The 14,890-nt window shown below is 46.9% G+C and overlaps 1 protein-coding gene across 3 annotated transcripts in view; it reads right to left on the bottom strand.

Moving 5' to 3' along the window:
- EIF3G (eukaryotic translation initiation factor 3 subunit G) overlaps positions 1 to 14,890 on the bottom strand; it is a 72,987-nt gene that overhangs the window by 47,659 nt on the left and 10,438 nt on the right. Inside the window, exon 3 of one of the 3 annotated variants that reach the window (XM_069231805.1) lies at positions 13,570 to 13,611. The exons of the other annotated variants lie outside the window; for them this stretch is intronic. Coding sequence (XP_069087906.1) covers positions 13,570 to 13,611 — 42 coding nt within the window. The remainder of the gene's footprint in view (positions 1 to 13,569; positions 13,612 to 14,890) is intronic. 3 annotated transcript variants of the gene reach the window in all.

Below are 14,890 nucleotides of genomic sequence, written 5' to 3'. Positions count from 1 at the left end.
GTCAGGGGAAGCCTCGGGATTCCCTTTGCAGGCGGCGCTGTGGGGGCTCAGGGGGGACAGGTTTTGGTACTCACAGTCGTAGAGTAGTCCGGGGGTCCTCCCTGAGGTGTTGGTTCTCCACCAGCCGAGTCGGGGTCGCCGGGTGCAGTGTTGCAAGTCTCACGCTTCTGGCGGGGAGATTGCAGGGTTCTTTAAAGCTGCTCCTTTGGATAAAGTTGCAGTCTTTTTGGAGCAGGTCCGCTGTCCTCTGGAGTTTCTTGTCGTCGTCGAAGCAGGGCAGTCCTCAGAGGATGCAGAGGTCGCTGGTCCCTTTGGAAGGCGTCGCTGGAGCAGAGTTCCTTGGAAGGCAGGAGACAGGCCGGTGAGTTTCTGGAGCCAAGGCAGTTGTTGTCTTCTGGTCTTCCTCTGCAGGGGTTTTCAGCTAGGCAGTCCTTCTTCTTGTTGCAGGAATCTAAATTCTTAGGTTCAGGGAAGCCCTTAAATACTAAATTTAAGGGCGTGTTTAGGTCTGGGGGTTAGTAGCCAATGGCTACTAGCCCCGAGGGTGGGTACACCCTCTTTGTGCCTCCTCCCAAGGGGAGGGGGTCTCATCCCTAATCCTATTGGGGGAATCCTCCATCTGCAAGATGGAGGATTTCTAAAAGTTAGAGTCACCTCAGCTCAGGACACCCTAGGGGCTGTCCTGACTGGCCAGTGACTCCTCCTTGTTGCTTTCTTTGTTCCCTCCAGCCTTGCCGCCAAAAGTGGGGGCCGTGGCCGGAGGGGGGCGGGCAACTCCACTAAGCTGGAGTGCCCTGCTGGGCTGTGACAAAGGGGTGAGCCTTTGAGGCTCACCGCCAGGTGTTACAGCTCCTGCCTGGGGGAGGTGTTAGCATCTCCACCCAGTGCAGGCTTTGTTACTGGCCTCAGAGTGACAAAGGCACTCTCCCCATGGGGCCAGCAACATGTCTCTAGTGTGGCAGGCTGCTGGAACCAGTCAGCCTACACAGACAGTCGGTTAAGTTTCAGGGGGCACCTCTAAGGTGCCCTCTGGGGTGTATTTTGCAATAAAATGTACACTGGCATCAGTGTGCATATATTGTGCTGAGAAGTTTGATACCAAACTTCCCAGTTTTCAGTGTAGCCATTATGGTGCTGTGGAGTTCGTGTAAAACAGACTCCCAGACCATATACTCTTATGGCTACCCTGCACTTACAATGTCTAAGGTTTTGCTTAGACACTGTGGGGGCACAGTGCTCATGCACTGGTACCCTCACCTATGGTATAGTGCACCCTGCCTTAGGGCTGTAAGGCCTGCTAGAGGGGTGTCTTACCTATACTGCATAGGCAGTGAGAGGCTGGCATGGCACCCTGAGGGGAGTGCCATGTCGACTTACTCATTTTGTTCTCACTAGCACACACAAGCTGGTAAGCAGTGGGTCTGTGCTGAGTGAGGGGTCTCTAGGGTGGCATAATACATGCTGCAGCCCTTAGAGACCTTCCCTGGCATCAGGGCCCTTGGTACCAGAGGTACCAGTTACAAGGGACTTATCTGGATGCCAGGGTGTGCCAATTGTGGGATCAATGGTACATTTTAGGTGAAAGAACACTGGTGCTGGGGCCTGGTTAGCAGGGTCCCAGCACACTTCTCAGTCAAGTCAGCATCAGTATCAGGCAAAAAGTGGGGGGTAACTGCAACAGGGAGCCATTTCTTTACACACGCCCCCCCCCAGCCCACAGGCCAGGAGACTCAGCCAAAGCTGGGAGAGTCTTCCTAGTCTGTCAGGCGAGGAAGAGTAGAGGAAATAGGCTGGTTTGTTGCAGGGCCTACTCTGCCTTATATCCTCCTGTCCAGGTCATTCCCTCTGGGGAACTGACCCACTTCCACAGTGATAGGACCTAATCTGAACTGCCTCTTGTCTGTGCTTTTTATGTCTTCACCCATTCTCTCTATTTTGGGGTTAGAGGTATCCACCTCTGCTAATCTTATCTTAGCCAGGGTCACCCCTAGCTTACCCAAAGAGGTTACCCAGAGCTGGAGTAACCCCACCATGACCAACAGGGTCAGGGGGCCTAACTTGTTATTTGGCATGGGGTCAGACCACCATGCCAAGGATAGTGCAGCCATAAAGGCTAACACCCAGCAGAGGCCACTGACAGCTGTCAGTGCCCAGAACCACACCTTTAGCTCTTCACCTACAAGGGAAGGGGCTAAGTTACAGGCTTCTTTGGGTTCAGGGTGCCTGTCTGCTGTATTAGAGTGGGGGGTTACCACATCTTGTAGTAAACACCCTTCTTCCACTCTTTCTTCTGTTAGCTGAGGAGCCACCCACTCAGGCTTAACAGTTGCCTGACTAGCCAGGACTTCTTGTGGGTCAGGTTGGACTTTATCAGAGCCACTTTTGGAGTTCTCCTCTACTGGAGCAGAATCTCCTTGCCTTGCTGGACCCTTGGCTAAAGGTTGTCCACCTTTCCTACTCTGTTTCCTTTTCTTTTTCTTCTGGGGCCTACTTGCATTTACTGCAGAGGCAGGCACTCCAGAATCCTTGGGAGAGGACTGGCCCTGGACCAGTTCTTCTCTTGGGCTCTGACTAACCTCTGGGTAGTCATTTCCAAGGAGACAATCAAGGGGGAGGTATGTACTGACTACCACCCTTCTCCAGCTAAAAGTCCCACCCACTTCTATGGGCACAAAAGCCACTGGCCTACAAGTGACCCTGTCTGGGCTAACTCTTACTCTGGCCATCTCACCTGGGATGTATTGGTTTGAGAACACCAGCCTGTCATGCACAATAGTGTGACTGGCACAAGTGTCTCTCAGGGCAGTGGCTGGGATTCCATTCACCAGTAGGTGGTGGAAGTGTCTACTTCCCTCTGGAATCTCCAACTCACCTGTTGGGCCCTTTTTCCAGTTGAAGGCTATGAAGACCTCCTCATCTGAGGAGTCATCTCCAATGGCTACACTGGTTACCCCTGGGATTTTGCTAGGGGGTTTGTTTTTGGGACAAGAAGTGTCCTTGGTGTGGTGCCCTGTCTGTTTACAGTTATGGCACCATGCCTTAGTGGCATCCCAGCTCTTACCCTGGTACCCACCTTTGTTTTGGGTTGTGTCTCTGGGCCCACCCACCTGGTCTGGTTTTTGGGGGCCTACAGGGGACTCTCTTTCTTTGTTTCTAGTGTCACCCACTTTCTCCTGGGGAGGCTTTGTAACCCCTTTCTTTTGGTCACCCCCAGTGGAAGTTTTGGTTACCCTAGTCTTGACCCAGTGGTCTGCCTTCTTTCCCAATTCTTGGGGAGAAATTGGACCTAGGTCTACCAGATACTGATGCAACTTTTCATTGAAGCAGTTACTTAAAATGCGTTCTTTCATAAACAAATTATAAAGCCCAACATAGTCATACACTTCATTTCCAGTTACCCAACCATCCAGTGTTTTCACTGAGTAGTCAACATAATCAACCCAGGTCTGGCTCGAGGATTTTTGAGCCCCCCTGAATCTAATCCTATACTCCTCAGTGGAGAATCCAAAGCCCTCAATCAGGGTACCCTTCATGAGGTCATAAGATTCTGCATCTTTTTTAGAGAGTGTGAGGAGTCTATCCCTACACTTTCCTGTGAACATTTCCCAAAGGAGAGCACCCCAGTGAGATTTGTTCACTTTTCTGGTTTCACAAGCCCTCTCAAAAGCTGTGAACCATTTGGTGATGTCATCACCATCTTCATATTTAGTTACAATCCCTTTGGGGATTTTCAACATGTCAGGAGAATCTCTGACCCTAGTTATGTTGCTGCCACCATTGATGGGTCCTAGGCCCATCTCTTGTCTTTCCCTTTCTATGGCTAGGATCTGTCTTTCCAAAGCCAATCTTTTGGCCATCCTGGCTAACTGGATGTCCTCTTCACTGGAGTTATCCTCAGTGATTTCAGAGTTGTTGGTCCCTCCTGTGAGGGAACCAGCATCTCTGACTATTATTTGTGGAGTCAGGGCTTGAGAAGCCCTGTTCTCCCTAGATAGGACTGGTGGGGGGGAATCACCCTCCAAGTCACTATCATCTTCATCTGTGTTGCCATCCACAGAGGGGTTGGCTCTGTCATACTCTGCCAACAGCTCCTGGAGCTGTAGTTTGGTAGGTTTGGAGCCCATTGCTATTTTCTTTAGTTTACAGAGTGACCTAAGCTCTGTCATCTGTAGATGGAGGTAAGGTGTGGTGTCGAGTTCCACCACATTCACATCTGTATTAGACATTATGCTTCTAAAAGTTGGAATACTTTTTAAGAAACTAAAACTAGTTCTAGAATCTAATTCAAACTTTTATCAAACTTTTAAACTCTAAAAGAAATGCTAACAGGGACTAACACAAGGCCCTAGCAGGACTTTTAAGAATTTAGGAAACTTTTCAAATTGCAAAAATCAATTTCTAATGACAATTTTGGAATTTGTCGTGTGATCAGGTATTGGCTGAGTAGTCCAGCAAATGCAAAGTCTTGTACCCCACCGCTGATCCACCAATGTAGGAAGTTGGCTCTGTATGTGCTATTTCAAAGTAAGGAATAGCATGCACAGAGTCCAAGGGTTCCCCTTAGAGGTAAAATAGTGGTAAAAATAGATAATACTAATGCTCTATTTTGTGGTAGTGTGGTCGAGCAGTAGGCTTATCCAAGGAGTAGTGTTAAGCATTTGTTGTACATACACATAGACAATAAATGAGGTACACACACTCAGAGACAAATCCAGCCAATAGGTTTTGTATAGAAAAATATATTTTCTTAGTTTATTTTAAGAACCACAGGTTCAAATTTAACATGTAATATCTTGTTTGAAAGGTATTGCAGGTAAGTACATTAGGAACTTTGAATCATTTCAATTGCATGTATACTTTTCAAGTTATTCACAAATAGCTATTTCAAAAGTGGACACTTAATGCAATTTTCACAGTTCCTGGGGGAGGTAAGTTTTTGTTAGTTTTACCCGGTAAGTAAGACACTTACAGGGTTCAGTTCTTGGTCCAAGGTAGCCCACCGTTGGGGGTTCAGAGCAACCCCAAAGTTACCACACCAGCAGCTCAGGGCCGGTCAGGTGCAGAGTTCAAAGTGGTGCCCAAAACGCATAGGCTTCAATGGAGAGAAGGGGGTGCCCCGGTTCCAGTCTGCCAGCAGGTAAGTACCCGCGTCTTCGGAGGGCAGACCAGGGGGGTTTTGTAGGGCACCGGGGGGGACACAAGCCCACACAGAAATTTCACCCTCAGCGGCGCGGGGGCGGCCGGGTGCAGTGTTAGAACAAGCGTCGGGTTCGCAATGGAAGTCAATGAGAGATCAAGGGATCTCTTCAGCGCTGCAGGCAGGCAAGGGGGGGGCTTCCTCGGGGAAACCTCCACTTGGGCAAGGGAGAGGGACTCCTGGGGGTCACTTCTGCAGTGAAAGTCCGGTCCTTCAGGTCCTGGGGGCTGCGGGTGCAGGGTCTTTTCCAGGCGTCGGGACTTAGGTTTCAGAGAGTCGCGGTCAGGGGAAGCCTCGGGATTCCCTTTGCAGGCGGCGCTGTGGGGGCTCAGGGGGGACAGGTTTTGGTACTCACAGTCGTAGAGTAGTCCGGGGGTCCTCCCTGAGGTGTTGGTTCTCCACCAGCCGAGTCGGGGTCGCCGGGTGCAGTGTTGCAAGTCTCACGCTTCTTGCGGGGAGATTGCAGGGTTCTTTAAAGCTGCTCCTTTGGATAAAGTTGCAGTCTTTTTGGAGCAGGTCCGCTGTCCTCTGGAGTTTCTGGTCGTCGTCGAAGCAGGGCAGTCCTCAGAGGATGCAGAGGTCGCTGGTCCCTTTGGAAGGCGTCGCTGGAGCAGAGTTCCTTGGAAGGCAGGAGACAGGCCGGTGAGTTTCTGGAGCCAAGGCAGTTGTTGTCTTCTGGTCTTCCTCTGCATGGGGTTTTCAGCTAGGCAGTCCTTCTTCTTGTTGTTGCAGGAATCTAAATTCTTAGGTTCAGGGAAGCCCTTAAATACTAAATTTAAGGGCGTGTTTAGGTCTGGGGGGTTAGTAGCCAATGGCTACTAGCCCTGAGGGTGGGTACACCCTCTTTGTGCCTCCTCCCAAGGGGAGGGGGTCACATCCCTAATCCTATTGGGGGAATCCTCCATCTGCAAGATGGAGGATTTCTAAAAGTTAGAGTCACCTCAGCTCAGGACACCTTAGGGGCTGTCCTGACTGGCCAGTGACTCCTCCTTGTTGCTTTCTTTGTTCCCTCCAGCCTTGCCGCCAAAAGTGGGGGCCGTGGCCGGAGGGGGCGGGCAACTCCACTAAGCTGGAGTGCCCTGCTGGGCTGTGACAAAGGGGTGAGCCTTTGAGGCTCACCGCCAGGTGTTACAGCTCCTGCCTGGGGGAGGTGTTAGCATCTCCACCCAGTGCAGGCTTTGTTACTGGCCTCAGAGTGACAAAGGCACTCTCCCCATGGGGCCAGCAACATGTCTAGTGTGGCAGGCTGCTGGAACCAGTCAGCCTACACAGACAGTCGGTTAAGTTTCAGGGGGCACCTCTAAGGTGCCCTCTGGGGTGTATTTTGCAATAAAATGTACACTGGCATCAGTGTGCATTTATTGTGCTGAGAAGTTTGATACCAAACTTCCCAGTTTTCAGTGTAGCCATTATGGTGCTGTGGAGTTCGTGTAAAACAGACTCCCAGACCATATACTCTTATGGCTACCCTGCACTTACAATGTCTAAGGTTTTGCTTAGACACTGTAGGGGCACAGTGCTCATGCACTGGTACCCTCACCTATGGTATAGTGCACCCTGCCTTAGGGCTGTAAGGCCTGCTAGAGGGGTGTCTTACCTATACTGCATAGGCAGTGAGAGGCTGGCATGGCACCCTGAGGGGAGTGCCATGTCGACTTACTCATTTTGTTCTCACTAGCACACACAAGCTGGTAAGCAGTGGGTCTGTGCTGAGTGAGGGGTCTCTAGGGTGGCATAATACATGCTGCAGCCCTTAGAGACCTTCCCTGGCATCAGGGCCCTTGGTACCAGAGGTACCAGTTACAAGGGACTTATCTGGATGCCAGGGTGTGCCAATTGTGGGATCAATGGTACATTTTAGGTGAAAGAACACTGGTGCTGGGGCCTGGTTAGCAGGGTCCAAGCACACTTCTCAGTCAAGTCAGCATCAGTATCAGGCAAAAAGTGGGGGGTAACTGCAACAGGGAGCCATTTCTTTACAACACCCCTAAATACAGTATTTAGGGGCACCCCAGAACCTAGGAAACTAGATTCCTGCAACCTAAGAAGAAGAGGACTGCTAAGATGAAAAACCCTGCAGAGAAGACGGAGACACCAACTGCTTTGGCCCCAGCTCTACCGGCCTGTCTCCCCACTTCTAAAGACACTGCTCCAGCGACGCTTTCCCCAGGGACCAGCGATCTCTGAATCCTCAGAGGACTGCCCTGCATCTAGAAGGACCAAGAACTCCCGAGGACAGCGGCTCTGTTCACCCAAGACTGCAACTCTGTAGCAAAGGAGCAACTTTAAAACAACACGCGTTTCCCGCCGGAAGCGTGAGACTTGGCACTCTGCACCTGACGCCCCCGGCTCGACTTGTGGAGAACAATCACTTCAGGGAGGACTCCCTGGCGACTGCGAGACCGTGAGTAGCCAGAGTTGCCCCTCCTGAGCCCCCACAGCGACGCCTGCAGAGGGAATCCCGAGGCTCCCCCTGACCAAGACTGCCTGCTTCTAAGAACCCGACGCCTGGTAGGGACACTGCACCCGCAGCCCCCAGGACCTGAAGGATCCGACCTCCAGTGCAGGAGCGCCCCCCAGGTGGCCCTCTCCCTTGCCCAGGTGGTGGCTACCCCGAGGAGCGCCCCCCCCCCCTTGCCTGCATCGCTGAAGAGACCCGTTGGTCTCCCATTGCTTTCTATTACAAACCTGATGCTTGTTTGCACACTGCACCCGGCCGCCCCCGTGCCGCTGAGGGTGTACTTTCTGTGTGGACTTGTGTCCCCCCCGGTGCCCTACAAAACCCTCCTGGTCTGCCCTCCAAAGACGCGGGTACTTACCTGCTGGCAGACTGGAACCGGGGCACCCCCTTCTCCATTGAAGCCCATGCGTTTTGTGCACCACTTTGACCTCTGCACCTGACCGGCCCGGAGTTGCTGGTGTGGTAACTTTGGGGTTGCTCTGAACCCCCAACGGTGGGCTACCTTGGACCCAAACTCGAACCCCGTAGGTGGTTTACTTACCTGCAAAAACTAACAAACTCTTACTCCCCCTAGGAACTGTTGAAAATTGCACTGTCTAGTTTTAAAATAGCTATATGTGATTTATGTGAAAAGTGTATATCTATTTTGATTATTCAAAGTTCCTAAAGTACCTACCTGCAATACCTTTCATTTGAAGTATTACATGTAAAATTTGAACCTGTGGTTCTTAAAATAAACTAAGAAAATATATTTTTCTATACAAAAACCTATTGGCTTGGAATTGTCTTTGAGTGTGTGTTCCTCATTTATTGCTTGTGTATGTACAACAAATGCTTAACACTACTCCTTTGATAAGCCTACTCCTCGACCCCACTACCACAAAATAGAGCATTAGTATTATCTCTTTTTGCCACTATCTTACCTCTAAGGGGAACCCTTGGACTCTTTGCATACTATTCCTTACTTTGAAATAGTGCATACAGAGCCAACTTCCTACACTTCATTTCTTTCATAAAAATTCTTCTTACTGCAATTTCAGCATATTTACAAAATATACAGCACAGCTCCTTATTTAGAGTTCCTGTCATTAAAGCTTTCATGGAAGGTTTAAAACGAATCATTCCACCCAGGACACCTCCAGTCCCCTCTTGGAATTTAAACATAGTGCTTACACGACTTATAGGACCACCATTTGAGCCCATGCACTCCTGCAAATGCAATTCTTAACATGGAAGGTTGCCTTTCTAGTGGCAATTACTTATTTAAGAAGAGTAAGTGAAATCCAAGCCTTTATTCTTGAAGAACCGCTCTTACAAGTACACAATCATAAAGTTGTACTAAGAATAAACCCAGCATTTCTTCCAAAAGTCGTATCACCATTTCATATAAATCAAACAGTAGACTGCCAGTCTTCTTCCCACAGCCAGATTCTGTAGAAGAAAGAGCTCTACATACATTAGACATCAAAAGAGCTTTAATGTACTATGTAGACAGACCTAAACCATTCAGAAAAACTAAACAACTATTTGCAGCCTTCCAAAAACCTCATGCAGGCAATCCCATATCAAAACAAGGTTTAGCAGGATGGATTGTAAGATGCATTCAAACATGCTACATTAAAGCCAAAAGACAACTCTTTGTTACTTCTAAAGCACATTCTACAAGGAAAGAGGTGCTACAATTACTTTTTTTTTTTAGGGAATGTAACAATGGCTGAAATATGTAAAGCAGCCACTTGGTAAACACCACATACATTCGCTAAACACTACTGTGTAGACGTTTTATCAAGACAACAAGCCACAGTAGGCCAAGCTGTATTCAGAACATCATTTCAAACAACTTCAACTCCTACAGGCTAACCACCGCTATTTTTATGAGAGGACAAACTGCTTTGTAGTCTATGCACAGGATGTGTATCTGCAGCTACACATGCCACTGAACTGAAAATGTCACTTACCCAGTGTACATCTGTTCGTGGCATGTTCTGCTGCAGATTCACATGCACCCTCCCACCTCCCCGGGAGCCTGTAGTCGTTTAAGTTACAAACATTTATACATATATATGTGTGTGTGTGTGTATATATATATATATATATATATATATATTTGCATTAGCATGGACATCTCTTATCTTTTATCTATATACTCTATCCCTCCTTCTTTACCCTCTGCGGGAAAACAATCTAACAATTGAGTCGATGCGCATGCGCAATGGAACCCGAAGAGAAGGAGTCACTCGATCTCGTGACTCGAAAACACTTCTTCGAAGAAAAACAACTTGTAACACTCCGAGCCCAAAACTAGATGGCAGAATAATGCACAGCATGTGAATCTGCAGCGAACATGCCACGAACCGATGTACACTGGATAAGTGACATTTTCCATATCGCCCACTGGATAGTGAGACTATAGAACATTTCGGGTTTTTTCTGCCCCAAATATTTAAAGCCCCAGAGAAAGTGGATTGTTCCCTTGAGTAGGAATCTTGATGCTTAGAATTACCGGAAGATGCTTAGGATCCTAATAAGTGATTAAGGTGAAACGATTGTGTTTGAAGTCTCCCAGTATTTACCATGGGATTAGAATTTGAGACTGAAGGAGCCTTCTATCTAGGTAATTGCAACTAATTATGTCTTGGCACCAGTTGTCTGTTTTTTTAAATGGTTTTAATTGTTTGTTATAATGATTAATTGCCTTCTGTCTGATTTAATTGCTGAAGTCAATTCTGTTGAAGAGGGTATTATTGTTCATTATTTTTTGTTAAAACTAAATGCATTTGACCATCTGTAAATAAATGATAGGCTAGTTTGTATGTATGATTTTTATTGTTGCTATCCTTGCTTTTATGGCTTTTAGCTGAAATAAGGAGATATGATGATGATGATGAAATGACACTAAACGTAACCTAGTCTTAGCCAAACACCAGCACACCTATCCTAAAGGGTTAAATTGTACCTCAACAAAAATGCAATGTTACTTTTATAAAAATACACTTTACTAACAGAAAGTTTCCTATTCTGTTTTCACTTCAAAAATCTAAACGGACATTCTAGATCCTAACTTTAGCCTCTAAGCAGGAAGTCGTTCATAATGATCGTCCATAATGACTGGCAGCTGGGGAATGGTATCAGCCAACAGACAGATGAGATATGACCACACTAAATGCTTGATTGTAGAATCCAGCCACACACTGGCTGGAAAGCTGTGACCCAGAACTATTCATGCGTACAGCTTTACTTTTTCAGATTGAGCACTCTTTGGTGTGGTCTTTTGCTAGAGGAGAAACCGAGCGGGATATGGAATTTCAATTGCAATCGTCCCCAGCTTGTAAGTTTGCAAAGATGCCTCAAGTTCATAAACTCTTTTTTGTTGATGTTAAATGCTACTGTGTTGTTGGGGGCCGGCACTGAGACGTTTAGGGACTTTTGTAAAAGGGACATTAGGCATGCTGCAGGATCTTCAATATATGCATGGACTGTGCAGGAGAATGGCTTGAGTAAAATACCCTGATATATATGATCAGATACATAAAAGGTGAGACCCGAAGAATGGGTCGTATCGGCTGCACTGCAGCTACTGATCACACATGGCCGATGAAGGAGGGCAGTGTCATGTATCTATGCTGCACTATTACTGCCATGTGTAACTTCCTAGCTGCCCGCATGCGGAAAGTGAGTACAGGACTCGAGAGACAGGACATAACGGATAAAGACTGAACTTTTGTGTTGGAAATTGTAAAAAGGGTGTCTTGACACTCTAGACTGAAAGTGAGGTATGTCTACGGGATGTAGTTGTATTGGGTATATTTCAAACGCATAGGAGGTATATTGAATGGACTCCTTATGGCTGTCATCAGACAGAAGCAGACCTTTTCAGCATGGTGCGACAATACCCACACATGATACAGTTTTGAGGCGAGGTATTGGAGTTGTTGACAGTAATAGCAGGAATATGACTGTCCATAGAGCCAAGGATGGGTTTGATAAGCCTTATGCCCCAACTAAAGAAGACAAAACATGCCAACATGTTCACAGACCTGGCACTAATGCTGGCAAAACTAGGTCTTGGAAGTCCCCAGATTTGGGTGTCTGGTTGAGAGACTTAAATAACCCATTGCAAAGACAACGTATCTTATGGCAATGCCCGACAGGCAAAGTGAAAGGGGGATGAGGGTGGACCTGATCATGGCTTGGAAGAAGTTTCTGTTGAAGGTGGAAGCCAAATCGGACACTAGACCACCTAGAGATAAAACTCTGACAGTATAAGTGATTAAGGTTGGGAGTGACGGCAAACGGTGGAGAGGTCCTTTACTGTTAGATTTTGCTGGAAGTGCCTAACTACTGGGTCAGGCTAAATGAGAAATGTGGACCACAGGCTGGGCTAGATAGGCAGGAGAGATACATAATCTGAATCATGAGTGGGTAAATAGTTGTATGATAAGTAAAAACTTTGTTTTGACAATGTGCATTTGTGTAATTGATTTAACTTCTACTGCTGACCTTATTTTGTTGCCCGACTGTCGGTTGTTGCTGCAAAACATTATGCAACTGTACAATGGTTTATTGTAAACCATTAAAATAAATAACAAATAAAAGTGCAATTAAAAAAACACAACTGCAGTGTTCTGTACAAAGTGGTACTCTGCAAACGCTTTGCCATTTAAAAGCCTGCACGGCTCTTCGCATATGTGCATCAAAAACGTACCTAGTTTTATGTGTTAAGTCACATCTTGATGATACTAAATAAAGGTTATGTACCTCTAACTCTCCCCAAGGGATCCGGAGTAGAACAACTTCCTATAAACTTGGCCCCAGTTTCCTCCATTCGGGATTATTTTAAGGAGGTTTCTTTTCAAATCCAGGCCATTTTGTTCTACAGCTTTTCACCTTCTTGGTTAAGGTGGTCTCTACTTAGATTTTGTCTCATCCTCATTTCTTGTAAACCCCCTCCGGTTGCCTTCTTGCCCTCGCTACATTTCTCTACAGTGCAGTCTCTTGGTTTTGATTATTTTCCAATATTTTCCAATACCTTCCCCTATTCCTTTTTTCTTTCTTTACTTTCATTCTTTACTCGTTCTGTACTTTTCTTTTTTTTTTCTGTTTGCTTCTTCCTTTTGCCTCTATCTTTTTCTACTGCAGAAATATGCCCCTTACTCCCAACGGAGAGAGAAGTCGGCACAACCGTTCACTACATATTCTGAACTGTTAAAGTAACCAGGTGCAAGTTAGCGCTTGGGTGAGAAGGATTTATCAGTGGTAGACAGAAGTGTACAACATTTTGGCAACAGTTGTTTAGTGCCCGAGTAAAAAAATGTAGCACGACACTAGTGGCCATTGGGAACAAGTGGCATCTGCTCCCTGGCTGCCACATGACTAATTGTGTCTGACTATTGTCTTACGAGCATTAATACTGTACTGTTATTCATGATGTGGTAGGGTCTCATGTCTGAGAAGGCTGCAAGGCGTGCAAGACATGAACTGTTGTGCAATAATTGTCACAATCTAGTTGTCATCTCATGTTTTTTGTTTAACATAAGGTGTGGGGAGGCCCATGTCTTTACCCTTTGCCGATTATCTGACTGCTACTTGCTGTCTTTATGTCTGCTTGGGCACTGGAGAGTTTAGCAGGTTGTAAGGTGAATGTATAAGATAGATTTGTTGGAGATTGAGTGACTGTGAATGATTATTCCTGTACTTTATATGCTAGGGCATGGATGTTTTTAGTTTTGTTATTTGTAAGAGAGAGGTGTATAGTATTCTGTATGCTACCATTCCATGCATGTCTGATGTAACAGAATGTTGGCGTGAGGTCTAAAGTAGAAGCCATGAGATTGGATGAGATGGGGGTGGGGAACAGGACCAACCTGCACTTGATGTAACCAGAGGGTCTAAGATGGAATAAATAACTTACCAGAGTTGCTGCAGACTCTTTTGTGACGACCCTGCCCTCCAACTAAAACAAGAAGCAAAGAGCCACCACTGTGAAAAATCGATGAGCCACAAAAAACATATTCCCTCAGATGTTTGCCTCAACTCTTTTGCTGGCCTTAGAACTTGGTGCCTTCTATTCCTGTTAGCAAGCAGTGTGTGTCTGTGCTCCTCCTTTAAGCATGATGGAATTGGTTTCCATCAGATTGGCACATTCAGCTTACCTACAAATCCATAATACATGGTACCTAGGCCCTTTGTAGCCTGGCAGTGCAGTCTTAACTGCAAATTCGACCTGTAAAAATAACCACTTGTGACAGGCCTAAACCTTTTTTTTGTAAATATTTATAAGTCCCCCATAAGCAGGCCTTATTGCCAAAAAGGCAGGATGCATGTTATGTAAAATTAAGACATGTGAAAGTTTGATGCTAAGCATGTCTTAACAATAAAACAGCCTTCAAACCCCCAGTCATAGATCTGGGTTTAACCCATTGTTCTTTTGCTCACCATGCCACCATAGTTTGGACCTAGCCTTTTGCAAATCAGTCCTGATCCTGCTCCCCATGGGAACAGCCCAGCCCGAACTGCCAGACCAGGACCCCCTGAAATGGAAACAAGCACCCTGGGAGCAGTGTCGGGGTATCACCCCTCATCGGCCAGGCTAGCTTGAATCCAGTAGCACAGCAAGAAAGGGACCCATGTCTGGGCATACCCTGACCAATTTACGGTGACTTTAGCAATAGAAAAGGATGACGGACAGAGTGTGAAACTTCAAACACTCACCCCCAGTCACAGATCAGGGTTTAATTGATCTTTCTCTTTTCACCATGCCATCCCATCATCCTTTTGTGTTGTTAAAGTTGCCCTAAGTGGGAAGGGTATGCCCAGAAGTGGGTCCCGTACTCACTGTGCCACTGGATTCAAGCTAGCCTGGCTGATGAAGTGTGATAATCCCTAAAGTGGGTAGGATTAGCCCCAGGAACCACTACCCCATTGGTTAGGGCTTCCCCAAGAGTAATTGACACTGGAAGAGCAGCAGAGGACAGAATCTGCTGCCTGCGACCTGAGAAGAGCCCTGGAAGACTGAGGACTGGGTCTTTTTTTCCCCTCTCTCTCGACATGGATTCCAAGGGTTACAAGGCAGAACTCCAGTTAAACCTGTAAGGACACAAGCGTCAAGAGGCTTTTTTCTGCAACTGCTCAGTGGCAACTAGACAAGGACATGACTCTACCTTTGGCTTGCCACCTTGTAAGTCCTTAAGTGGCTCCCATGAGGAGCCTTAGAAGTGTACTCCTGTGGTAGA

This window comes from Pleurodeles waltl, chromosome 4_2 (assembly GCF_031143425.1).
Source record: "Pleurodeles waltl isolate 20211129_DDA chromosome 4_2, aPleWal1.hap1.20221129, whole genome shotgun sequence".
In the NCBI taxonomy this organism is placed as follows: Eukaryota; Metazoa; Chordata; class Amphibia; order Caudata; family Salamandridae; genus Pleurodeles; species Pleurodeles waltl.
Note: the sequence above shows the minus strand (reverse complement) of the source record. Positions and strands in the feature narration are given on the sequence as shown.